This window comes from Phaenicophaeus curvirostris, chromosome 21 (genome assembly GCF_032191515.1).
Source record: "Phaenicophaeus curvirostris isolate KB17595 chromosome 21, BPBGC_Pcur_1.0, whole genome shotgun sequence".
In the NCBI taxonomy this organism is placed as follows: Eukaryota; Metazoa; Chordata; class Aves; order Cuculiformes; family Cuculidae; genus Phaenicophaeus; species Phaenicophaeus curvirostris.
The window spans coordinates 5993496-6020217 of NC_091412.1; the positions used below are offsets into that span (position 1 = coordinate 5993496).

Below are 26722 nucleotides of genomic sequence, written 5' to 3' on the forward strand. Positions count from 1 at the left end.
ATCTGTTGGTAAAATGCTAACAAAGGGGTAGATCCTGTCGGTAAGAAACACAGCAGCTCAGCTCAACTACCGTGAGGAGCTGCAAGGAGCACTCTAACAGTACTGCGGATTTCAGCTACGAGCAGTGCTGCATCACCACTGCATTGCTCCTGCCAAAGTACTCATTTCTCACACAAATGAAGGGATAGAATTTGAAATCTTATGTTGCGAGGTGTCCATTAACTTCAAAGCTCTCTGCCTCAGACCACAAACTAGTTATTCTTGGCAACTAGAGACATTTGAATAACATCAGTGGAGCTGGAGCATGCTTTGGCGGCAGAATGGTGTTATAGACTTAGCTTCCATAAGAATCAAAACCTAAATGTTAGCGTCACACTAGTAGAAGTACTCAGCTGGCTCTTGCTAAGTTAGCTATGACTCCAGTCATTGGTTGGCAGATGATAAGACCCATTTAGTTAGATGGAAATAGGTAATTACTGCTACAGAGGTGTCTTCAACATCATTATAAAAACATCTTTCACAAATTAGGATTGTGGTTCTACAAAAGCAGTTTCAGCATAAATCCAGCCAGTGTTTCAGTGCAGCAAAGACCCAGGCTTACAGCAGCTCTCCTTTCTCCCTCCAAACCTTAGTTTCCACAGACTCCACAAGTCACTAGCTGTGAGTGCAAATGGCCCAGGAGTTTAGGGTGCACCGAGACACGTCCCACAGGAACTCTGCCTCACTATACCCACACAATATGCCACCAGTACGATAATGTGTACGTAGATCAGGCCTGTAGGAGTCAGCCAGTGGTTCTACAATTATGCTTGACCCTCAAAGCAAGATCAAACCAGTTTTAACACACACAATATCCTGGCTTAATACAAATGGGGTTGACAAGCCCTTTGATACCTACTCTGGTCTTTGGTGTTTGTGCTCACCTTGGCTTACTTCAACACTATGACCTCCTTCCTCTTCTGCAGCACCTACAGACACCCTTGTGTTTCAAAGGAGAAAGAAAAAAGCCTTTCTTTTTCCAAAGTGAGTAGATTGAAGGCCTGTGCAAATCTTCTCAAACGGGTCAGTGTCCTGATAACAATACCTGTGTATTTTAAAACAAGGGAGAACAGATAAGAGCATAGCTTCCAGAATTCACTAAAGAGAGGGGAAAATATTACTGCATCTGATCTGCACCTGCACGACAAGAGTCCAACACTAAGAGCTGATACTTTCAGAACAGTCTGAGGCACTCAGAACTGTCTCTAGAAATTGTGGGAGAGTTACAGTTAAAAGTCTTTACAAGAAACATTTCACTTCATGCAATGTTTCAGTTTTGGTGAGAAAGACAAAGGGCCTGTAAACTGAAATGTTTTGCTTGGCAAATAAAGAACAGTTTTTAAGACGGAAATGCCTAAAAAAATCAGCAATCTTTAAGCAACAAAAACTTACTACTTCTGCTTATTTCAGTGGTGCTATGCCACTGTATCCTAAGCCAGATTTAGTCCTCTAGCTTACTCTAAAGGTAAAAAGAAGAAAGCACTGTTCTGCAAGATTAAAATCGCTGGGAGAAAATTCTCCATGCTTTAAGGATGGGTAGGGAAACAGGTGTGGAGCAGCTCTCCCAGAGCACTGTAAGGCAGCCTGATGGGCACTGATACACATCTCCCAGTAACTCTGCTTAATGACAGATCCATTTACCTGCCCCATCTAATGTCTTTTAGACTGAAGTTCTCAATCTGCAAAACATATTAATTATTTCTTCTTTCCAGTTTATTCAGCATCACTAGCAACTAAAAATAGAACCTCACAGTGGAATCTGCAGGCCTCAACAATAGCCTACACACACGGCAGCAATGAGAAGCTCAAGACTTCCTTTCTAAATTTAGATTGTTTCAAACAGAAGTGAAAGTTCTTTGATAAATGAACAAACTCATATTTTAGAAGCACGTAAGGAGAGTGGAACTGGGCAAAAAAGTTCTCGCCTGCACTGTTAAACTTACCTGCAAAAGATCTTCCGGAATCCAGACCCAAGGCTCCTGGCTGCATTCCGAAAGCTGCAGTCAATTATCTGTTTTAGCAGCCTTAGCTCAGACCAGATCAGAGCCTGCATCTGCTGTAACCCAGCGAGATTCCTCAGCGTCATGTTAATCGCTGCTCTAAAGTGGATCTTGCAGTTTCTGCTATTAGAGGTCTTCCATCTGGGGTAACTAATAATCATCATACCAGAAACACTCTGGAGCCCCTGATCAAAGCATGATTCCTTATTCTGCTTATTAAGTGACCTATAATTCTTCTACGCATCCCCAAGATGCACACAGTACAAATTAGATTTTCTTTCCAGGCAGAAAAGGAACTCTGTTCCTTTTAGAACAGACTCTTCTCATTTTATAATACACTCCTGAGAGACAAGACAATTATATTTTAACTTTAAATCCAAATTTAAAGATAGGAATGGTTGGACTTGATGATCCAAGAGGTCTTTTCCAACTTGGTGATTCTATGAGTCTATGATTTAAAAGTACCAAAAGCAAGATGGAGGCAGTGGGTCCAATTCAGTCTGCCGAACCCTGAAGGCAGACAGGGAATGGCTAATAGCCATGGAGCAGCTTCACTGCAATTGTTCAGATTTACACCAGCAAATATCCAGGAAGGTTCTGCAGAGGATATCTGTAATTCCATTTACAGTGACATTAAAAGAATAGCTACTCTTCAACTACCTTGTTGACAGTCCCTGCCCTAACTCAGGGCAAGCTAACATTTCCCTGTAGATACATGCAAAGACAGCACAGCCCCATGGTGAGTCCCAGCAGACTTGGAATTAGGCCTTTAAACCGTAGATCACCACAATAAATTTCAGTAGGGAGAACCTAGAACTAGGAAATCCTGGTCAGTGGCTTGTTTTGCACTGTAATAGTCTGAGGCGTCCTTCATCTCTCTCTGAGGGGAGGGTTCAGAAGACGATACACAGAAAAAAAAAATTGAGGCAGCGACAAGTAGTCACCGATTTTATTCTTAGACAGAGGACGCCATCAGCTTGCAAGAAGGTTCAGCCCCAGCCCTCAATAATATCCCTCCAATCACCTACCCAAGGACAACCAGAATCATAGAATCACCAGGTTGGAAGAGACCCACCAGATCATCGAGTCCAACCATTCCTATCAAACACTAAACCATGTCCCTTAGCACCTCGTCCACTCATCCCTTAAACACCTCCAGGGAAGGTGACTCAACCACCTCCCTGGGTAGACCGTTCCAGTGCCCAATGACCCCTTCTGTGAAAAGAAACACATGAAACTCCTTGAAACTCCTTGTTTTCTCCTTTTAGGAAAATCGCTGCTAAAAAAACACAACAGGAAGCTGTCTCTTTTTCTCCTCTCATTCATTAAAGCATGGAAAGTCTACTTGAGTCACAACCATCTAAGCACACATTCTGCGTGCACCATCTGTTACACCTCCTTTCCCGAATCACTTTTGGCTGACCAAAAGTGTTGCTCATCAAGCTACAAAATTCACAGCCCATATTTGGGTGGGGAGAGATCTATTGAAAAGCTGGCTGCTTTTACCTGCCATCGTGGCTTTACTTTGTAGTTTTAGGTATTTTGAAGGATATCTCAGGTTGCCCAGAGAAGCTGTGGATGCTCCATCCGTGGAGGTGTTCAAGGCCAGGCTGGATGAGCTTTGAATAACCTGATCCAGTGGGAGGTGTTGGAACTAGACGATCTTTAACGTCCCGTCCAACCTAAACCATTCTGTGATTTGATGATGCTGTGATCCTGAATAACACTCGAAAAGGCTCACACAGAGCCAAAGCCAGTAAATACTCTGGTTTTGAGTTCTGTTCTAGTCTTTCCCACACTAACACTGACATCTTTCTGCTTTGCCCATTATGCCTAATATCATAATCCCCCTGCTAGGCTACACTTGTAAACTTCTGCACCCAGCTGCAAGCTATTTCCATCCAGTATCTCTTCCTCCCCAACTTTTTTTTTTTACAAAAAAAAAACAAAACCGAAAACCAAAAGACCACCGCCATTCACTTCTTGGAAGCAAAAATTCTAGGCAGCTCCTTATCTTCTGTGCACCTGCATAACCACATTGACTTCAACAGCAGTTTAAAGCACCACTGTATAGGTCATGTTGCTAGCTGAACAGTCTTGAGCACAGGCACTAAGCCCAACGAGATTTGCATCTTCCATCTATCTACAGCTCAGACTTAAGATACATGTGCTGGGCTTAAGAGAAATTCGAGCAAAAAGACATCTATTATCATACTGGGCTGTGACACACGCATGCCCAAAGAGGTTAGGGTCTAAACTAAGGTTTTAATTTCCATCTCAGGAATTCTCCAGGTTTCAGTTTAAACTGCTCATGCAAAAATGTAGTTTTACAATGCAGACAACGAGCTCAGCCATGAACCAGCAATTGTCAATGAACATAGGCTCAACTGAACACTAAAGCTGCACTGATGATTACTTCATGCTCCTCAGAGTATCTACAGTGGGAGTATGGCTGTGCTGGGACATGCTTCAGGGATCTGTAGGTGGCACAGGAGCTCTGTGCAGCTCCAGCTTAAGGCAAAAGACTCATGTGACCACCTGTACGCTTTGGTGGTTCTCAGTTGTCCTCCACCTTATCAGCAATACGGTTTCTCTGGTTTATTTCGGGACTGATCCTGTCCCAGATTCTGGGGGCAGGGCCTAAACCCATCACCTGCCCTCACTTGAGCTATGCCAATAAGTAATAGCTGCAGTCAAAGTCAAGCCAGATTGCCAAACTGCTTCTTAATCCTGTTGAGCCAGTCTTTGAGGAGGTTCAGACTCCCACTAAGCAGCAGGAGTGTCCACGACAATTCTGTGCACAACTGCTCCCAAGTCATGCCTTGGAAGAACTACCTATTTCTTTTGGAACAGGTGTGTTTCCAGATTCAAAGAGCTTCTGTTCCTCTGATTTACTAACTGTGGCAACACTGTGCTGCTGGTAGCGTTGACTGTATGTGATTACTCCACAGCAGCAAGAAATGAGCAGGGAGGAAACTCTCTATGAGATGTCTGAGTCAGTATCTCTGTGTGGTGTCATCTATACATCATTCTGTGCCTTTCACCACAGCAGTAATCTAGCCAATACATTCTCCAGCCCCCAAATCAGTGAGAGACAGCAACACTTGCTTTCATTAGAATTTTCCTTTTAGTAACAAAAAAAAAAAATCCCTATGGGCTGAAAATAAGCATAGAAAATCTTATCCTTAAAGGAAAGGTGAGGGTTTATCCTTCAAGCACTTGAAAAATTACATGGTCTATGGTGGAAACGTCATTTTAGGCATAACTAGTCTCTAAATAATTTGGTGTGTCACATGACTTCTTTTGTTAAGTGTTCCTATTTACGAACAAAAACAGGTGATAAATTTGTGTACCACCACGCTGACTCATAGCTGTAAATTTGTCACTGGTATGCAGCTGTAACACTAATTGGGGTTTTCCTTGTGTAAAATGCAGTTGAACTTGAGTAGCAGACCAAGTTCTGTTCAGGTGGTACCCGTGCAATCTTGGTTACCTCCATGAGTTTAGCTAGATACAGCCAAGGTTCCAGTCAGGCTACTTCACTGATTAGATCAATTCTGAACGTGCAATAAACATCAGAAATCATATGTGGAGACTGAGGCTTGTCTGACATGAAAGACTGTGGGTTCCTGTTAGTGTGTCTAGGCACGTACGTACAGAGGTCTCATCTCCAGGCACTGCTATACTTCTTAATTGGAGTTCAGTTGCTGAAAAGGGTCTCCAAGCTGACTCTGCATGAAGAGGAACAGTTTAACACAATCCAATGACCACACAAGCAGTCTTAGAGAGACAAAGGCAACACAAAACTTTACTCTGATACCTCCATTCTTGCTTCCCAGTCAATGCACAGTAGAATCCAACACAAGATGAGAAGTACACGCGGACCTTGACAGAAAAGTGAAGAGTCCCTTGCCATATTTCATCTTGATGATAAGATATTCATCAGAGCTTGTCCTGAAAACTCCAGGTAAGTCAAAACACTGCTGCTGACTTTTTGTGACAACATTTATAAAAAATCACGTAGGAGATGAGCTAAATTCCATTATGATGTGCAAATTCTAATCATCAACACAGACAGATTGTCACAAAGAAAAGATGATGCCTAAAGACTTGATAATACACAGTTCTCCTTTCTTCAAAGTGAAGCACCTCTGTTGAAGCCTATCTTATACAAACAAGCACACAGATTTAAAAAGAGTCCTACAAAAAGACACCTTTAAGAAAGACAACTGTGTTGCATATATGCAAAAAGTAAGATGAAGTAAGAGACTTACTTGTCTTACATAAGACTTGCTGGAAAAGGAAGTCTTCTCAGCTAAGCAAGGCTCACAAACATGTGGCTACAGGTTGCAGTTTGGCCTGAAAAATTCACTGCTTCTAATGCTCCCAAATTACAAACACACAGTCTTCCTTTCCTTATGCATACCACATGCCCAACTTCCAGTCTGCAAGCCTGGACCATTACGATTCCTCTTCCTCTCCTCTCACACCTCCTCCCATTTTCAAAGCCTTTGTTTCTGCTTAGAGATTGCTTGGTAAGAGATAAGCCTTTACTAGCCAAATTGCCTAATGAATCGAGATAATGCCAAAGCAAGTTCAAACATATTTAATCCACAGGTATCATTCAGCCAATACGAAAGACTGATTTGTGGAGCAGTAGGCTGACTTGATGTGACAAAGCACAGCTAGAGTCAGGCTTCCTGCTCTGGTGTTGTGTGTTCTGGAGGTGCTGAACTGGAGACATTCCTAAAGAAGAAGTCAAAGTGATCTCTGTGCACAGGCTCAAGAGTGCCTCTATTGCAGACATTGTCCAGCCTTTCTTAAAGAGCAGGCAGATCTTAGCAATGTGTGCTCCTGCCCCACCCTGACACTCCCACCATAACCAGTTTGGAGGCAGCGTCCATGCCAGAAACACTGCAGTTAGCTCTTATGATGTAAGAGTCAAGGCAGAAAGAAAATACATCTACAGTCTAACTACACCCTAGGTCTCAGTTCAGCCTGGTCCTGCTTCATCTTTGCTGCAGTTAGAAGTGGCAGGGACAGGGAAGATGTCCCACTCAGTCTGGTTAATTCCCAGGTTTACCAAACCAGCTGTACTGCTTCCAGCAGAAGAGACTGAGAAACCATCGGAGCCTTCCCTTCAGGCAGCACACAGGACTGTATTCTCCTCACATCCAACAGACTGGCTTGAACTGCAGAGTTAGAAATTTCATGCGCTTCACCACAGAGGTCAAGTCTAGTCCCATTATCAGCCTCCTAGCCAGAGAAATGAATCCAGAAAGATATTGCTTTACAAAGAAATACGGACAAAAATAATCTGCTTCTAACTTTGCAAAACAAATTTAAGAGTCATGCAAGGTATTAGCGTAGGGACAGAGTTCAAGGCTACTGAGCTGTTTCTTTCCAAAGATGCTTGGAACAACATTGGATCCTCACCACATGGCAAGACATTTTTGCTCTCTTACGTATGGGTTAAAGTTACCATTATTTTCCATTTCAGTTCTGTACTCGACTTGAGAAGTGAGTAAACCTGCTAGGACACAACTGAAAGCAAACCATATATCAAAGTGCTGGGTAAAAATACTCAAGCACTTTTTGGCAGAACATGTAAAACATTTAAAAAAATACAAGACCATGTGGCATTAGAGAACCTACTCTACTAATAACCAAACTAACACAATCTACTTTCCACTACAGGGAAACTCCCTGCCCTTCTAAGAAACTGCCTTCCCACATGTGAAATGGGGTCAGCTCACGTAACACATCTACACTCAACACATTATTTGCAAGCAATTCCCATGGCCCTTTCTTTCTCCCCGCTTCTTTCTGTATTATAGAAAGTTCTCCCTACGCTTATTTGATCTACCATGAGTGCTTATCTTTACCTGTCAAGGTCCCAGTTTGAAATCCTTATCTACCACGTGCTTTATTTTGAGAAGACCTTATCCACGAGAGGAATGAGGAAGCATAAGGACATAAGCATGCACTTAAATACCTTTAGTCAGGTCAATGTTCTTGACTTTGAAACACATATACACATTGTGAATCATGTGACATACATGACAGCTATCTAAGTGTGAACAGGCACAGAGGGAAGTGATGCCAAAAGGTCTAAGGTGGTACGTCTAGCGTAAAAAAATAAAATTTCACAAGCATTGAGATGAATTTACGCTGGTGTTTTAAGATATTGATTCCATTCATATTACAAGTACTTGCAGAACTTTGCTTCAGAGATGTGATGACCTAGGGATCAGAAATGGCACTGAGCACGCACCTTCTCACCTGCCTGGCAGAGAATTCAGACAACCAAGTCCATCTGACAGCATTCACTCCATGCACGGGTGGTCTGAACGCCTGCAGTTCACTAAGATTATATTCAAAAACATCTCTCTTCACATGTTAAGTTCACAGTTTCGACATTGAAATTACGTATCACAGAACTCTGGGTGATGTATGAGCTTATAAAAATCATATTACGGAAACTTCCCTGCCTGTTCATCCCTTTGAGCAAAAACAAAAAGTGAAATCAATAAACTGACTTTTTGACTTAGTATATTGGACCATCTTCAAATCACACATGTGCAGCTTCACATTTGGCCTCAGAAGCTGCTTCTTCAGCTTCCCACATCAAGCTCTCTCCCTTCCCAAACTAGTACCTCCTGCTTTCCAGTTTGCTGCCTTTATGTGTCTCATGTTTTATCGTTTCCTTGTGGCTTTGCAACACAGTTTACCACTTATACTGATGCAGCTAAGTTTTTCATGGAAAAAGGATTATGAAAAGTTTCTGCACAAGAACAGAAGACAGGCGTAGATTCAAATCCAAAGCATGGATGAGGCTTGTGAGTGCAGCCACCAAGACACTAGTAGCTGCTAATTACAATCCAGAGCCTCTCTCGACGACTTGTCACGGCCACCCTGAGAACCACAGCACACACTGGAGATCTCCGAGCTTCAGGTTAAACTACTGACTCTTGAGGAGTTACCTACAGTCTGCAGAGCTGCACACCACAGTCAAACCATCAGCAACGCTGGCTGTCTGCAATATCGAAGCACCTGCCTCTACTGATGCAACCCGATAGGCAAATGCACATGGCCACGCAAGCATCTCTGACACATTAGCCAAGGCACAGGAATTACACCTCCTAATGCCACAGGCAGGCCACCTGGTACTTGAAACAGCGCTGCAGCCCAGCATGGGAAATTACACCTTTGGGAAGTAAACACAGACCCTCATCTCCCACAGTCTGGTTCTCAGCTCTGCAGCCAGAGACAAACCCACTGCAGACTGGCACAGAGACTTCAGCACAAGACCCAGGCTGTGCTTGAGAAAATGTATTTTGGTACAGGCAAGTGAACAGAGCAAAGGGCACAGAGTCTGTATCCATGCCCACAGCTTCGTGTGTTGGCAAAGATACAGTCCTTGGTGGAATTCCCAGAGGAATCATACGCTGGACCAGGCATCAAAGAGAATTGTTACAGTTAAGATTTTTTTCCAAATACAAATTTTATGATCATCAGTGAATGCACCACCCATTTGTTTAAGCAGATAAATGTTTAAGAGGAATGCATGCACATACTCAACAACTATCACGAGAAACAGCTTTCGTTTCTTTAAGAAGAACGTGAAGATGATAGCAAGCCTTTATCCTTTGTGAATACAGGTTTCCTTTTAGAAGAGGTCCACCAGCAAAATACTGATGATCATTTTCCAAAATGATGTTGACTGACATTGTTTGAGCATTAAAAAGGCTGTCAGTAGGGCTAACAAAAGACTGCACAAATATTGTTTTATAAAGAATACTCTTTTGAATGCTATTTGGAGGTGGGAAGAGGAAAAAAGAGTGCTACAAATTTGAAAAAAAAACCCCATACAAAACAGAAACACCCCACAAAACAAAACAAACAAAAAAACCCACAAAAAGGCAGAGGAAGAGAAAAGGAAGAACGGTAGATTTCCAAGCGGTTGTGCCAAAAGCTACCTAACACCTATTGTTTCACGATTTTTTTTCCCAACCTTCATTTCTCATGTGATGGATTTTGCAGCACATCTGTTTGTTACAGTTACACAGTTGTAATGATCATTTTTCCTAAAGGCCCAATGCTGTAGCTCCACAGTCAGACTGGAGAAAAAGACCATTAGTCTTTATGTGAAACTTCTATCAAAGGAGGGGGCGAAGGGGGATTGTTTACTCTGCTGAGAGTAACGCTACCTGCACACAAGGTAAAAGGGGATGTTATTTAAGTATCTAAAGGCCAAACAAACTAAGAAAAAATATACATACATTCCTTTTCTAAATATTCCTGCAGACTCGTGTGCAGATTCAGCCCTTCTTTGAAAGCACCAGAGAGCATATGTTCTGTGCTTAAAGAGTTTCACATAATCTTTCTAAACGGCAAAACATCTCTTCAGCCTGGACTGTGATGCTGCTTGTCAGCCAAGCACAGGAGTGGAAAGGAGGACCAGATGAGCTCAGTGACACCGAGACGGGGATGGAGAGGCAGGCGCGGAGCAGAGGGCAGGAGCCACCAGGAGCAGCCCTGAGGGGCAGCCCGACTCTACCCAGCTTCTCAGGGCAGGCGAGGTGGCGACTGGGGAGCTCGGAGTCGCCTCTGCTCCCCGTTTGGCACACACCCTCCCTCAGGGTGACAGCAGGAGCCCAGCCGCGGGCCCGGGGCGGGCACCACAGCACCGGGCAGCGCCGGGACCCCGGCCCAGGGGCTCCCCTGCTCTGCCCTCACCTCGCCGGGGCAGCGCGGGGCGTCTGGCTAGGGGAGACGGCCGGTGCCAGCCCGGCCCTGCGGCGGCGGGGGCTGCGAGGGGGCTGCGAGGGGGCAGGGTCGCCCTTCCTTCCCTCCCTCTCTCTCTCCATTCCACGGGCACCCTCCGAAGAAGGGAGAGAGCGGCTCCCACGGCTCAGGCACCGGCGCAGGGGTCAGGCCTGTCCCCCAGCTGCGAGGCAGAGGGAAGCGAGGCACCTCGGGGCACCTCGGGGCTCCCCCCCCCCCCCGCCGCCCCCGCCCGCTCCTCGTCCGCCGAGCGCCGTTACCTCCAGGGTGCGGATCTCCTGCTGGGTGAGGTCGTTGGACGCGGCGCACTTGGTGCGCAGCCCGCGCAGGTTGGAGAGCGAGATGTCGATGAGGTCCTGCAGCAGCCCGCACTGCTGCAGCGTGCTCCGCACGGCCCCCCGCGCCGCCGCCTCGCCGCCGCCCCGCTCCCTCCTCTCCAGCATGCCGGCGGCTCGCAGGGCAGCCGCTCTATCCATCCCTCGGCATCGGGGAGGCCGGCGAGGAGAGGGAGAGGCGGCGGCAGCGGCGGCGGCGGCGGCGGGGCGGGGGGAGCGGCGGAGGAGGAGGAGGAGGAGGAGGGCGGGCAGCCCCGGCTCGCCCCGCCCCGCCGCGCCCTGCCCGGGGCCGCTCCCGCCTGCGCCTCGGGGCCCGGGGCGGCGGGGAGCGGCCCGCGGTGACACCAGTGCCACCAGTGCTCAGCCCCCCCCAGAGTCACCAGTGCCCTCAGTGCTCAGCCCCCCAGAGCCACCAGTGCCACCAGTGCCCTCAGTGCTCAGCCCCCCAGAGCCACCAGTGCCACCAGTGCCCTCAGTGCTCAGCCCCCCAGTGCCACCAGTGCCACCAGTGCCCTCAGTGCTCAGCCCCCCAGTGCCACCAGTGCCCTCAGTGCCCGGCCCCCCAGAGCCACCAGTGCCACCAGTGCCCTCAGTGCTCAGCCCCCTCAGTGCCACCAGTGCCTTCAGTGCTCAGCCCCCCCAGTGCCACCAGTGCTTAGCACCCAAGTGCCCCAAGTGTTTAGCCCCCCTGTGCCATCAGTGCCACCTCTGCTCAGCCCACCAGTGCCACCAGTGCCAGCAGTGCTTGGCCCCTCAGTGCCACCAGTGTTACCAGTGCTTGGCCCCTCGGTGCTCCCAGTGCTACCAGTGCTTGGCTTCCAAGTGCCCTCAGTGTCCCCAGTGCTTGGCACCCCAGTGCCACCAGCCACCCCAGTGCCCGGGCCCCCAGTGCCACCAGTGCTCAGCCCCTCAGTGCTCCCAGTGCCCCCAGTACTACCAGTGCCACCAGTGCTGCCAGTGCCTGGCCCCCCAGTGCCCCTAATGCCCCCAGTGCTCAGCCACCCAGTGCCCCCAGTGCTCAGCCCCTCAGTGCCACTAGTGCCACCAGTGCCCCCAGTGCCCTCAGTGCCCACCTCAGCCCTCGGCGCCCACCCCGCCCCATCTCCTCAGCCCCTCCAGCCCCCAGTGCTCAACTCCTCAGCGCCCACCTCATTATCCCTACAGCCACCTCAGCCCTTAGAGACCCCCAAAGCGTCTTCCCTGCTCTCCTCAGCCCCTCAGTGCCCACCTCAATATCCCTACAGACACCTCAGCTGCCTCAGCCCTCGCCTCAGCCCCTCAACCCTCACCTCAGCCCCTCAGTATCCATCTCAGTACCCCCACAGCCGCCTCGGCCCCTCAGCGCCCTCGCGGCCTGGCTCAGCCCTCCCGCAGCTCTGTCGGGGCTGGTGTCTCGCCCCAGAGGAGCCCCCTGAGCCCCTCTCTGAAGCAGGAGGGGTCTGGCCAGCCCGCCTCAGGTGTGAGGGCTCGTCTGGCGGGTGCAGCCACTGGCCGCAGGTGAGCCCCTCTTCATAGAATCATAGAATTGTTTGGTTGGAAAAGACCTTTGAGATCATTGAGTCCAACGGTACCTGTCCACTACCAAACCATATCCCTGAGCACCTCATCCACGCATCTTTTAAACGCTTCTAGGAACAGTGACTCCACCACGTCCCTGAGCAGCAGTTCCAGTGCTCAATAACCCTTCTGGTGAAGAAATTTTTTCTGATGTCTAATCTGAACCTCCCCTGGCCATTCCCTCTCGCCCTATCATCTATCACTTGGGAGAAGAGACCAACACCCACCTCGCTACAACCTCCCTTCAGGTAGCTGTAGAGAGCGATAAGGTCTCCCCTCAGCCTCCTTTTCTGCAGACTGAACAACTCCAAGTCCCTCAGCTGCTCCTCAAAGCTGGTGTGGTGCGAGCAGTGACGGCGTTCCTGATGCTGGTGACACCTGTGCCATTACATGTGCACAATCCAAGCTAGATATAAACAAGTGACTTACCAAGGAGATAGAGTTCTCCTAAAATAGCCTTTCCCAAATATTCTATAAATCAATCAGGTACATGTTTTATTTGGCATAAAAGTTGACTCAGTAAAGAATAAGCGCAGGTCTAGTACATGAAGTGGGCATTACTATAAACATCTTTTAGTGAATATAAACACTTGTGTGCAACAGCCCTGTGCGTTTGTTTGTACCATGAGTAGGAGAGAACTTCATTATGGCCTCATGGAACCACTGCGGTTTCAGCTCTCACAATGGAAAATCAAAAAAAATTCCACAGGGAATGGCATTACAGGTGCGTTTTGTTGTGTATTCTGTCTGGTGGAATCACACAGAACAGAGGTATCAGGGCAGGAATCGTGCATCTACCAGTTATTAAAAGAATTAGGACTGTTCATCTGATGTGAGAGATCCAGAAAGGCAATTTGGTTGCAGCCTGCTGACAGAAGAAGATAGCCTCCTTAATTTGGGCTAGATTGATACCAGGTTTTAAAAGCTAAAATGACATCAGAGCCACACGTGCAGTACAGAAGACAGTTTTATGCAAAAGGAAAAGGGAAAACAATGTGAATATAGGACATGAGGCTGTGGAGCAGGGCAGATTAGCTGACATTGAGCTATTTTTCTCATGGTTTTTCTCATGCATGCTGGTATACACATTAGTTTGGGCGCATTTGCATCAACTAGTGTGGCATATGCTGTGTAATAATTTTCTTAAGAATTTGATTAAGTTAAGTATTTGATTTCATTGTCATTATTCACATGATGTAAATTCCTTATGCACTAAGGGCTTTGCTGGATTAGGCTTTAATTAGTTTGACGTCTGATGAGTCCTGTGGTTTTGGGAAAGTAACTTATTTTGCTTATTTCCTCTGTATTTCTGACCTTGTGAAAAAGTCTTTGACCACCCCCTCTCTTCTCATCTGGAAGTTTTAGTTTGAGCGCTGGAAGTTTTAGTTTGTAGAAGTCTGACAGACTGGCACCTTAAATACGGGTGACTGTGGAACTGGGAAATATTATTAACAGAGATATTATTCTTGTAGACATTGTCTGCATACACACCAGAGAAAATCCACTTGCCAACAGGCAAGAAACCGAGCGCGTTGCATAAGAGAGCAAACTAGGAAAATCGTGGGCTGTGCATTACAAGATACTTGGCATTCTCCACAAGTGTTTTTGCTCGGCGTTGGGAGTGCCGGCCTCATTAACTGGCTACCATAAGTGGGCAGCATTCCAGCCCCGGCATCCAAGACTGCCCTCCAGGCCTGCGTGGAAAAATGTGCTGACTAAACACTCCATACGCGCCGCGCATTCGAGTCCCTGCTCAGCATCGCTGGCCGGCTCGTGGGTTCGTCAGGCTGTCACATTCATAGGAGAAATGGGGAATCTCTGAGTGCTGTTCTATGGAAATAGATTCCATGCAAGTGAGCTGCTCTCCTTCTAGCCAGCTGCTTTGACTCCAGTAGTAAGGATGAAAGGAGAGGCAGAGCTGCACACACCGAACCACACGGGAACTCTTGGCTTATGCCAAGATGAGCCCAGAGCTGTGGTAACACGGCACCGCAACCTTGGGTGTCCCACAGAGTTGCAGCCTGCGTCATCCAGGGTGACCACTGAACAGACGCTGAGGTACCAGGAGCAGACATTGTGAATGTGGGAGTGGGGAGGGAGTGTAATTTTGGTGATTTCATGGATGAGGCCAGCAGGATTTCACAGGGAGCGTATCCCTTTTTCCAGCTGTGACAGAGCATCCCCACATACTGTCCTTATGATGGGACACAGATTCTACTAAACTGTCATGCACATCCATATTAGAGTCTTTAATTCCTTAAACACACTGTGTTTCATATGAGGTCTGTATCGAGAATGTGTACTGGAGAATGCAGCTCAGAGTGGAGGGGGGAAATCATGCCAACGTCATTAGCATTTCTGCCTAGTGAACAGTATTTCAAAGTGCCTTACATCTTGTACAGGTGATTTAAAATTCTACCATGTTGATCCTGCTGTAATTTTATCAAAGATACAGAAGAAAATAGAAGAAAAGTGTGTCAATTGGCAGCTGAACTCAGGTTGCTGTTTCACCACAGGCTTTGTGTGTGATCTTGATAATTTAAGTTGTCTGTAATCACAGCTCTCTGTCTATAGGAAAAGGGGAATAAAAACACTGCTTTATCTGAGGTTTTGAAAAGAGAAATACGGTGGCTGGCCAATGCTAAGAGGACCATGTGAGCACAATGAATGAGCTGTTTTGCCCACTGCCCTCGATATCTCTTTCCCACACAGACCAGGTTCTCTGGGACAAAAATTTTCCTTTGCTAACTACCGTGATAAAGTCCTAATGTTGCTTTTACCTCTAGGAAGTCCTGCCCTATAGACCGTATCAAGGATCTTCATCTCAGTAGCATAAGCTCACTGGAGGAAAGCAAAGGCCTTTTTCCTTTTTTTCCTGAAGAAAGAAAGGCATTGATGCATTTCACATGCTGCCTTTATGAAAAGCTTCTATTACCTTTTTAGCTAGCTTGCCCCAATTTCATTCAGCTATCACAACACAATTTAGATGACGAGACTGAATTACTCTATGTGATATGTTTAACACATAATAGAAACCTGTTTTAAGAAAATGCAGTGTTGGGATTTGAAGAGCTGAAATGTTAGGTGTTTCAGATAAAAGAGGCCTTTATTATCGATGATTTTCCCCTGAAAGGCTTCCTCCTACACAGACAGTAAGAGTATTCCTTCCTCACTGCAGCGCAGCACAATAATACACAGTAGTTCTGGCATACTCGTCTGCTGAGAGGCTGAGGAACTTAAGTCCTATTTTTAGACATGCTGCTGGATATTCTTTTTAGGATATACAGAGAAAATGAAGATGGTGAGATGGTGATTATGGGACCATCCTCACTATTTTCCCCAATTTAAGTGTCTCCATTGCCTGCAGCTGAGCAGAACTAGTTCATACCATTTACGATTTGACCTGCACCTCTAAGAAAATTTTTAGCATAGGTCCACTTCTTCCACAGACTTTTTCCTGCTCAGCTGCCCATGTGGGGAGCCTCATGGCCAAATTACAGCAGAGGCCACCTTGGGCAGACAAAACACCCACTCCTTGTTGCTTGCTTGATTTTTCCTTCTTTTGTACCACCTGTCAGAGAACCCAGAAACTTAATAGGAGTCTTCTGATGGTTAAAATGGCAAGGTCAAGAGCAATGGATGGAACACCAGATCCACAGGTGTGGCAGTGGTATATATTGATGGGACATGGGTTTGCTGGGTAACTGAGCTGCATGCTGGGAATAATGGAGGGAGAGATGTAAAAATTAAACATTACCGTTGTTCTTAAAAGTCATTTTCTCTTGCTCCACAAATAGAAGACACAAGAAATTGGTTGTGTAGCTACACTCAATGTTTTCTGTAGACAGGTCAACGGAAAAGAACTTTGAAATGGGACTGAAAGGAGGATCATTGGAGCTGTGTGTTCATCCTATAAGTCCTCACCTCCCGGAGTCACGTGAGTAAGCAAGAATTGCAGCTTTTACAGCAACCAAAAGCTTTCTAGCTTTAAGAAATCTTGAAGATAATATTTCTAATTTTACATATAGAAAAATTAACATTTACTTTTAGAAAAATCCCATGAATTTTGCAGGCTTCATTTAGCATTTGCTGTGTTGCAATCACACTGCCTTTTCTCTGCTATTTATCACCAGTCTTTTCTGTTTAGACTATAAACTGTTTGGGGCAGGAAGTGTCTTTTACTCTCTGCTTGCAGGGCAACGCCTGAATCTCAGCTAGAAGCCTCTAAGCTCTGCTGTAATGTAAATACTAAATAAAGATAGTGGCAGAGAAGTTAGCCCCCGCCCCACTTGGAGGCCTGCCAGTCTGCGGGGTTTGTTCTAGCAGCAGACGTGCCAACAGTGAAAAGTGACAAATTTTGTTGGCGAAAGATATTCATGGGTCTAACAAGGATAAGAAACACCCGCCTCTAGAAACAGCAGCTTATGTCTCTCTGAGGATAAACACACCCAAGATTGACTCATGCTGGCATAATCCCCTTGTGCAATTTGTATATTGGCATTAGATGTGTGTGAGGCAAAAAGACAAATATTTGGTTAATAAAGCAACTTGGGGATAATAAAAAATAATTAGGCAGCTTTGCCTCTCAAAACACTGCAGCAGGTGAGCTGCTGCTTTTCCCTTCAGACAGGCATGCCCATCCCTGCAAGAACAGCTTCATCATGTTTATTTTATTTGCAGTGAAATAACCAGTTTATTTGGTTAAATGTTATAAGAGTAAAAGCAATAAATAAATAATTAAAAGAATAAAGTCTAGTAGCACAGGCTGGTGAGGGAGGGGGTATATACTGTGGTGGAAAAAACAGGCTTATATCCACAAGAGAGCTTTGTCAAGTGTATTGCATAAGGAGATTACAGCCCTGAGTCTGAAACACAGCTGAAGGTTTTAGTTGGTTTTGCTGTTACCTCTGTCATTAGCACACCACTGAAATGCATCACAACAGCCCCTCTTTCATCTGTGTGAATAAAGGCTCGAGGTCCATCATTACATTTTTCAGAGCTGTTACTCCACATGGCTATTAGCTTCAGTTGCCCAAGCCCTCTCTTGTTGTTGTTTTAAATAAAGGGAAAGGAGTTGGACGGGTTAATCATCTGTTCACATTATGCCCTGTGCTCTTGGATTTCTTTGATGTGACAGGCCTACAGAAAGGACATGGGTCCAGATTCTGCTGTGCCTGTAAGGCCTGTCCTGCACTCTGTGTTTTGGCAATGGGGTTATGTTGATCAGCAAAATGAGAAAAAACCTCCTCACAGCCCTGTGTGCCATACTTCTGTCACCAAAGCTCTGATTCAATGCCAGTTTCGCTGGCAAAAGGGAAGAAAGCCCCAAACTTTTCCCGATGCAGCCTCTTCTGTGAGAAGAAGCTCCTCAAGCTCGACCAGGGGAGGTTTAGGCTGAACATTAGGAAAAAATTTTTCATGGAAAGGGTCACTGGGCACTGGCAGAGGCTGCCCAGGGAGGGGGTTGAGTCACTTTCCCTGGAGGGGTTTAAGGGACGGGTGGACGAGGCGCTGAGGGACATGGTTTAGTGATTGATGGGAATGGTTGGACTCGATGATCCGGTGGGTCTCTTCCAACCTGGTGATTCTATGATTCTAAGAGAGATTTTACCACCAGTTCTCATACTGTTCTGTGGGAGGGAGGCCTTGTGTCCAGTTCTGCAACCCGTCTTCCACGTACGTGTGCAATGCCTCAGAAGTGGAGTGGCCACATACGTGCCTCAAGCAATTCATTACGTCTCTCACCACATACCTTGCAAGAAGGCTGGCCTGAGATCATCAGGGACCACTGGATAATTCACATCCCTTTCCATGGGAGGAGCAGGACCACAAAGGATCCAATATCTGCTTTCTTCCCAAAACTGATCTGCACATCTGATGTAGCTGTGCCCCTCCATGTGTGGTGGGACCTGGGAGGACCTGTTTCCTATCATCCACTTGTGAAACAGTTGTGAAGTCTTTTTCCCTTAAGCATTCTCGTGAACACATCTTGTAGCTTTCAGTTAGGGAGTTGTCTCTGGGGAGAGCCTGGATGAGCTAACATCTCTGTTTTAGAAGAGCTGCAAGAACCCCACAGTAGATAAAAATGGAAGGAGCTGGCTTGCACAGCTTTCTAAAAGTTGAGATGCTGTAGAACAGGCTGAGCCAAATTATATCAGTAGAGGATGAGCCCAAGTGCGTACATGGTCAGGTGAATTCCTTCATAGGAGGTAGAATTCTTCAAGCTACTGCCTGCGTGTTTGGGTGTTCCTGCTGGCCTCGCAGCCTATTCCTGCTCTATTGAGTCAGGCTCTTGGAGACCAGGTCTGTGAAAAACCTAAAGATAATCTGAAGGAAACTTGTGATGCTATTATTAATATTTTAAAACTGAGACCTCTCTCCTGCAAAAAAAATGGCTCAGACTTAAGTCATGACAGTGATGGTAAGAAAGGAAGTTTTATTCACCTATCAATCATTCTGGCTCTTGATGAGTTGAGACTTAACCTGCAGAAGGACAAGCAAACACAGATCTTCTGTTCCTTCTTATTCAAAGTCCTTAGAAATCAGTGTCTTCCAGTCAGTAAGTTTTGGATTAGATCCTCATTCTGCCTTCCTTTCCCCTGTCCCTACACTACCATGAAAATTCAGGCTATTTCTCTTTACTTCCTTCCTCTTCATAAAATGTCTAATAATCAGCCATCTGGTGTCCAAGATGCCTCGAGTATTAGGGCATTTCCTTTATCCAGGGGAGGCCTGTGAGAAGAAAGATAAATGTGTTCATGACCCATCCCTGCTGCGTGCTGATTAGGGTCTGGTATTTTTTCTTTGTTCACAGTGATGACTGTAGTGCCGAGTTGTTTGGTGGAGAAACATAATTAAAAAGAGAATCTTAGTTTCTGGTCTAGCAGATTCCATTACATTATTGAACTATTCTTGATCAGAATTCTATGTAGCAATGTAATACATATAATATATGTTAAAGACAGTGTGGGATTTTGAAGGGAAGAGGCAAAGGGACATCTGTAGAAAATCCTGTATGTCCTAAAGAACTGCAGTCTGGGTTCAGTCTCATTTTAATTCTGGCTCACAGTGGCAGCCTATTTTTCAAAACTATCTGAAAAACTTAACCCCGTCCCTTCGTTCTGTACAGCAGACGAGAGACCCAAAACTGCAACACAAACAGTGTGCAGGGCTCTGTTCAGGTCAGTAACTGTCTGTGGGGTTTGCGTACCACACTGTATAAAACTGGGTCAGGTCTCAAGGTAACCAACACATTGAGATTCGAGTTTAAGAGGAAAAAATTGAAGGGCACAGAGAAACTGTGACAGCATCCACTGGACCACTTTTTAAAGCAAAGCCTGCAGAGAGAGGGTAAGTCAGACTGAAATGCAGCAGGAGGAATCTGCCATTGTAGCTTTTCACTAGAAGGCAAAGAAAAGAACTACCCCTTTTATTCTATGATGACTTGTAGGCCAAATTCTTGACATAAAGGAGGTTTGTGTCTTGATTTGTAAAGCCCTTGGGAGCTGCAAATTTGTTGTTGCCTTGACTGTGTTAGCATGAAGAGATGCCAGTAAAGTGCTGTTTGTATTCACAGAACGATACTCCCTTCCCATTAGGGTGTGGACAGCCACTAAACATTTGTACCAGGACTATTCCCTGGATGGCGTGTCTATAAATAGCCAACAATTTTGGTCGAATGGGGCTTTGTCAGGTGAAAGTGAAGTAAGAAGGGATGTCCTTAAAATACCTGTAGGCTGTTTCTGTGCACTTTAGTTCTAAGCAAACAAATATTTATGACTTTTTTGTTTTGAAAGTCACCTTTAAGAGCATGTGCTTTCCAAATCCCTGCTTGAACTCTGAATGCAGTTCAGACCGTGGATTATGGTAGTCATACCATCTTTAAGCTATTTAGTGCATCCATGAATTAACCAGCTAATAGCATACATTACCGTGAGCACAAGAAAGAAGAAAGTAGCCTAAACTTTCTGTGCAATGCTATGCAAAACTTGGTTTAAATGGAAACATTTGTCTCAGTCAATGTAAAGAGCTAGGGCTTCATGCAAATAGCTAGCTCCTTACACAGCAGGCAGTCACTGCCCGAACTACTCACCAAGCACAAACGAACATGTGGATAAATCTTTTTATGATGATACTGCAGAAAACAGTGAACCACATATTCTGTAGTTTACTCAAACACAGTGAAAAATTTTATAAAAGCCAGCAGGCATAATTGTTACATTAACATTTGACTGAAGTTTCCCATTTTGAATGCATACCATGGTAGAAATACACTCCATTTTGGTTCTATGGTTATAACAGATGATATTCCTAAACATGTAATCATGACAGTTAGAATAAAGCCTCGTAGAATAGACAGTTTTTTATCCCTCTGGTGTCAAAAGCCTTTGAGCTGTTTGTGCTGACACTTTTACTGACCTTTTCCTGCAATAGGCACTAGTAGACACTGTTAGTTTTATTTATGGCTGGTCATTTTAAGTGCTTCATGGTCCTCCTTTAGTGCTATGGAACATTCTGAGGAGGCAGGGTGGGTAAGGCTTAGACAATCTGAAATCCCAGGCTGTAAAACTGAGATGCGCAGTGTTACGTTACAGGTCCTGATACTGGCCCTGACTCAGCCAAGGTTTTTAAACATGAATTGTGCTGAAGTGAGGCTTGGAGATAAACTTCTGTGTCTTGCTGAATCAGGGCACGTACGTAACAAGGTGATTTAGAAATCCAGCTGTGAACTGATTCTCATATTGCAGCTGGCAAGCTTTTATTTCTGAGCTGCATTCTACGGCTTTGGTCTGCAATCTCAGTACTGCAGTCCTGCTCTTCCACCTGCTTCCCAGCAGAGGAGAGCATACTCTGCTGCTGCGGCTCATACAGATACCTGGGATGGGTGGCATTGCTCTGATTGCTCTTAGACAGAAAGAGCTAGGAAGCACAGCCTGTCTCAATACCCTGTTTCTGTCAGGAGCTGCTGTAGTGTGGTAGGATTCAGCTGCCCCCGTTCAGCATAAATGCACACTCTAATCTTGTTGATAATATCTGGAGATAGAATCGCCATGGCCAGTTCTTGTCAGCATTTCAATTCAGTCTCTTGATTTTCTGCTAACTCTTCTTCCTCAGTTTCCATCGCAGTCATTGACTTTCTCAATAACACCATCACTGGAAATGGTGTGCACCGGAAGCAAGATAAGCAGAACGTGAATGCTAGCAGGAGCAGAGCCAAAGTTTTGAAAATTCTGGCTCTCACCCCACAGCACCAAATAGGAAGTCCTTTGCATTTATGGCAGACAAACGTACAGGAAGGGACATTGTAAACCCTTACCACTTTCTCTCATATTTAAGCTTATTTTTTCCTGATCCAGCACCTCACGTTTCTTCACCTCTGCTCTGACTGCAAAATTGAAGAATTAAGCCAGCTGAGAGACAGTCTACTGGCTCTGGCTGCTGCTCACTTCTGCAGTTCACAAGGTAGAATTTCCCACAGTTTTCTGATGGGGAATATCGCCTGATAAGATCTGAGCACTTGATCACAATAAGGACAGAGGTCTCAGCGCATGAAAGTGTTTTTATTCAGGGTGTTGTGTAAGCACAGAGTTAATGTTAAGTCCATACTTAAGGGCTACAGCAGTGAATATGACAGAAACATATAAAGTGAAGTCAAATTAGTATCTGATATTAATTGCTATTGCACAGGCTTTGCCTAAGCACACTTTCAGATGCTGCCTTGGAAAGGAACACAAACCAACACAGGCATATGTATTTTGCTAAAGCAGAGCCTGTTGTAGTAGCTTTTCGCACTCTGGATTGTGTTACTCTGTTCATGGAAGAAAGGTGGAAGAAAACCAGCTTTTGCCATCAGAATAATCCCTGTGCACCCTGAACTAGGTTATTTCCATTAGAAGAGAAGAGTGAGTTATAAGAGCTAACACAGAAGACTTCATACTTCCGTAGGACGCCAGTCTTTTTGGTGTGTCTGCAAGTAGCTGCATAGGTCCACTTCAAACCAGGGGAAAAGCTCCCCTGGACTCTAGTTAGCTCATGGTCAAGTTCTGAACAGAAGCCACAAGGCTAAATGACCTGCTTATCACAAAATAGCAGATGATTCACAGCTTCTGACTGAGAAGTCAGGAATTCTAACTGCAGGTCCTGAAATTTATGCCAGTCCATTATATTAAGAAAATTAAGAAAAGAAAGCTTTTCCTTGTCTCCCATGTGGTATGCCCTATGGGGGCCTGGATGGTCATCTGAAGGGAAAGAGAGAGAGGGAACTCTTAGTCTTAGCTTGATCATCATAAAGAGTCAGTTAGAAAGTTGGATCTGTCTGTACAAGGGGCTGACAACCAGTTTAGACAGACCTTTGCCTCTCTGGAATGCTGTCTCTCATCATACACACTGATAACAAGCCCTCAGTGTCAGGAAGTAATACTAACACATCCTCTTCGCAAAGCTATCTAAAAAAAACAGGGAGGAATTTGTTTCTGACTGAAGCAGAGTGACACCAGCCCTACAACAGCCATCTGCCTGCCTCCTCTGCTTCCTTCCTTGCTTTTATTCTCAAGTCTTTTTATATACATTTCCAAAGACACCACATGAGATTCAGAGTTGCCAACTTTTGCAGTTTCTGGTCACTTGCCTTAGACTAATGCAACATATTTACCCCAGCCCTCCTCCTATAGAATCTACCAGTACACCTGGAGTAACCTGAGGCATAATACTAGGCCAGGAGAAGCAAGTGGCAGAGTACAAAGGTCAGCTACCTGGATAAAGAACCAGTGGACTGGTGTGGTGTCTCTCACATCTCAAGCGCTCATGTTTCCACCTCTCAATGCAATTTTCTGTTTGTTCTTTGCTCACATCAACCCCCCTCTTCCCTATGGGTGAAATGGTAGTTATAGGGAAAGGGGATGTTAGCACAAAGCAGCGTGTGGTGTTTCTTTCCCATGGGAAAGTCCCGTTCAATAAAAATTGAAAAAAGCTTTCAAAAACAACAGATTTATCTTGGTAAATCTGTCTCCTTTTCAAGCCAATATACGTTTTTATGCCCTGAAGAACTAAGGGAAATATTCTGAAACTTTATTTAGGTGGTGTAAGGAAAGAGCTCCTAACTGCAGCTTGCAGTTAATTGGGAATATGTATTTCCACTTCTTTGGCTTCCAGTATAATCATGATTTCGGAAACCGTTTCAAGGACGGGAATGGTGACCCTGTGGTTCAGACATTGAGACTGGACCAGTCTGGTTCAGTTCCTGGCTCTTTCAGAAAGTATAGCCATGGGCAAATCATCTAATCTGTCTGCTTCCCCCATGAAGTAGAGATGATAATGTTTCCTCTGTCTGACATCCATTTAAACCATGTAGAGCACTTAGGATTTAAAATAACAAGGATGAAAAGGGTAGATGTGATCCACATCTGTGCTTCCCAGAATCCTTTTCAAAAGGTCTGATACCGTCCATACAGTGGGCATAATAAGGAATAATTCCATTGGTTTAGTGGAGTTGCTCCACATATACATCGAGCTAAATGAAACCAGAACTTATAATACTAGATCTAAGTGCTTCATATTGTTTCTTCTTTGACAGGATTGCGGTCATAGGTATTTGAAACAGATTGTCTCCAGCTCCCATCCATCCATGAACCTCTTTTCAGTTTCAGCCTGTTAGCTCTGTAGTTCTGCGCCATCTCTGAGATTTGCAAACTCCTCCAAGTTCAAAGGCATGGTTCTATAGTATTCCAAAAAGCATGAAATAAAAAAGCCCCCTCAAGCCATTAACACCGTAATTTACCCTAAAATATTCACATTTAAAATAGGAAATCTGGAATACCAAAACCACAAGCATTCGAGTGTTTCTGTGAAGGATAATCAGGCTGTTGGACTTGCTAATAATTTAACGTAGGTGTTCAAGCCATGAAAGAAACCATATGGTCCTTTTCAGTTCTGTATTTCTGTTTAAAAGTGATAGATCTGTAGCATTTCAGCAGTTGTTGGCTGTCCTAGATGTCTTCAAAACCACATGTGCTGTTCACCCTTGCTGTCAGGCTAGGAATCTTAGCCCAGGTGATGCTCCCTGTAATTTCTCTGCATCCTGACCCCTCCATTCCATTCAGACTAGGATTCACCATCAGAAATGTTGTTGCAGAAATTTACCCAGCTCCACTTATCAGCCTTGGCCCATCTGGAAACGAGCCGAAGTGGAGCTGAGTATGCCTTTCTGCTCACATCTTCCCCTCCCTCGCGTGCCCCAGAGCTGCACAATGGGAGAGCTGTTCAGAATATCATAGCGGAGTTTTGCCCACAGCTCTATGCCGAGCAGATACAGCCATCTGCAAAGAATTCACATTTCGAGACATGCCGGTTCCAATGTATCTGAAAATCGCAGCTAGTCAGCAGGAATGGATGCAGTCTGCATTGCTAAACGCTTGGGTGCACTCATATAATTGCATAATTCAATGTTGTGAACTCCCTCTTCTCAGACAATGTGTTTTAGATATTGACTGCACAGAAGGTCAGCTTGTGCTAGAAAAACAAACAGGCTGCTTTGCTTAGTACAGCAGTATAGGGAAGGCTGGGAATAGGCTATGACAGGAGACATTTAGCCTTGTTAATTGTTGTTACTGTGATTTGCTCGAAGCATTTCAACGTAGCTTTTAGCAGTCCTGACTTAATGTGCCTTTTTTTTTTTTTTTTTTAACAGTGAAGAGAGACTAATCCAGATTGGCTTCTGATTACATTAGTCATTACACAGACAGTGCTCGGTCCAAACCACTGACTGTAGTTTCGGGTAAGAGGTGGACTGTGCACCAGGGCATGGTGCCAGGGTGTGCGAATTGCTGTTCCACATGAAGTGCTGCCTGTCCTCACAAAAACACTGGATTGAGGCAGCTTGTGTGACTCCCTAATGAAGTATTTATTGATCTCAAGCAAATTTTCTAGAAGGATGAAGGTGGTATAGATAATCAATTCCCTACCTGCTCAGGGAAGAATAATCTTACGATGAAAGTGCCAAGCAGTAGTATGAACTCATTACTGCTTAGACACCAAAGAGAAGTCCTCATCAATGTCCTACTCGTAAGAAATACTTTGTTCGGAACATGCAGTTAACCCCAAAATCCAAGTTGCTTTTTGCTCACAGGATTTCTTGACACAACTGAAAGGTTATGAACTGGCAGCCCAACTAGTCATGTTAGGCTGCACGATCATTCAGAGGTAAACTGAAAATGAATGGCTTCTTCTGCTCCCTTTTGCTTGTTCCTTGAATCGTGTCCTCCAGGCTCTTGCAGTCAGCACAAGCTGACACCCCCAAACAGAGTAGCTTTGCTGCCACAGAAGCAGTTGGGAATTGCAGAGGGAAAGAAAAAGTCAAGTTACATGTTAGCAGCTGAGCTGAGAACAAGACAGAGGGTTTTGTCTGCACTTTGAGGAAGTGAAAAATAACCATGTGGACTGCAGTGTATCAGTGATGTTAGGGACTTGTCTGCCTTACAGACTACTTCCAAGAGTCTAAGGTTCTAATTATACATGTTTTTTCCCCAAATGCATGCAGTTAGAATGGCAAAGCCTTCCCTCACTGGGAACACAAAAAAAAGCAGAAAGTGCTTAATTAAGGCATAATTTATTGTTCTCTTCTGCGGAGCCTGTCGCTATTCTAAAAGACAGATAATGCAAGACACTAGAAAGGCACATAAACTGTGCTGCCAGGGAAACCTGACTCTTGTTTTGTTACTTCTTTTAATCCTACCTACGGCATTCTTGCTGAGAGCAGACTGGTAGAAGCTTGTGAATAATGGAGGGGCATAACATTTAGCAAAGTCATCACAATGTGCATCTGCTGCACAGAGTATTTTTATTTAACCCTTTCTTTTTAATAAGTACTTCAAAGATGTATGCGTTGAAGCAATTACATGCAGAGAAATCAATCAGATACCACAACAAGTAGTAAGAATACCAGGAGATGCAGAAAGAGTAAATACCTGCTAGATTCCTACCCCCCCCCCCCCCCCCCGTTTATCTATT

General features: G+C 45.1%; 1 protein-coding gene across 2 annotated transcripts in view; it reads right to left on the bottom strand.

The window, feature by feature from the left end:
- Positions 1-26722, bottom strand: part of KSR1 (kinase suppressor of ras 1) — a 139316-nt gene that overhangs the window by 60978 nt on the left and 51616 nt on the right. Inside the window, exon 1 of one of the 2 annotated variants that reach the window (XM_069873771.1) lies at positions 11087-11368. The exons of the other annotated variant lie outside the window; for it this stretch is intronic. Coding sequence (XP_069729872.1) covers positions 11087-11302 — 216 coding nt within the window. The 5' untranslated portion in view covers positions 11303-11368. Of the gene's footprint in view, positions 1-11086; positions 11369-26722 lie in introns of those variants that run through there. 2 annotated transcript variants of the gene reach the window in all.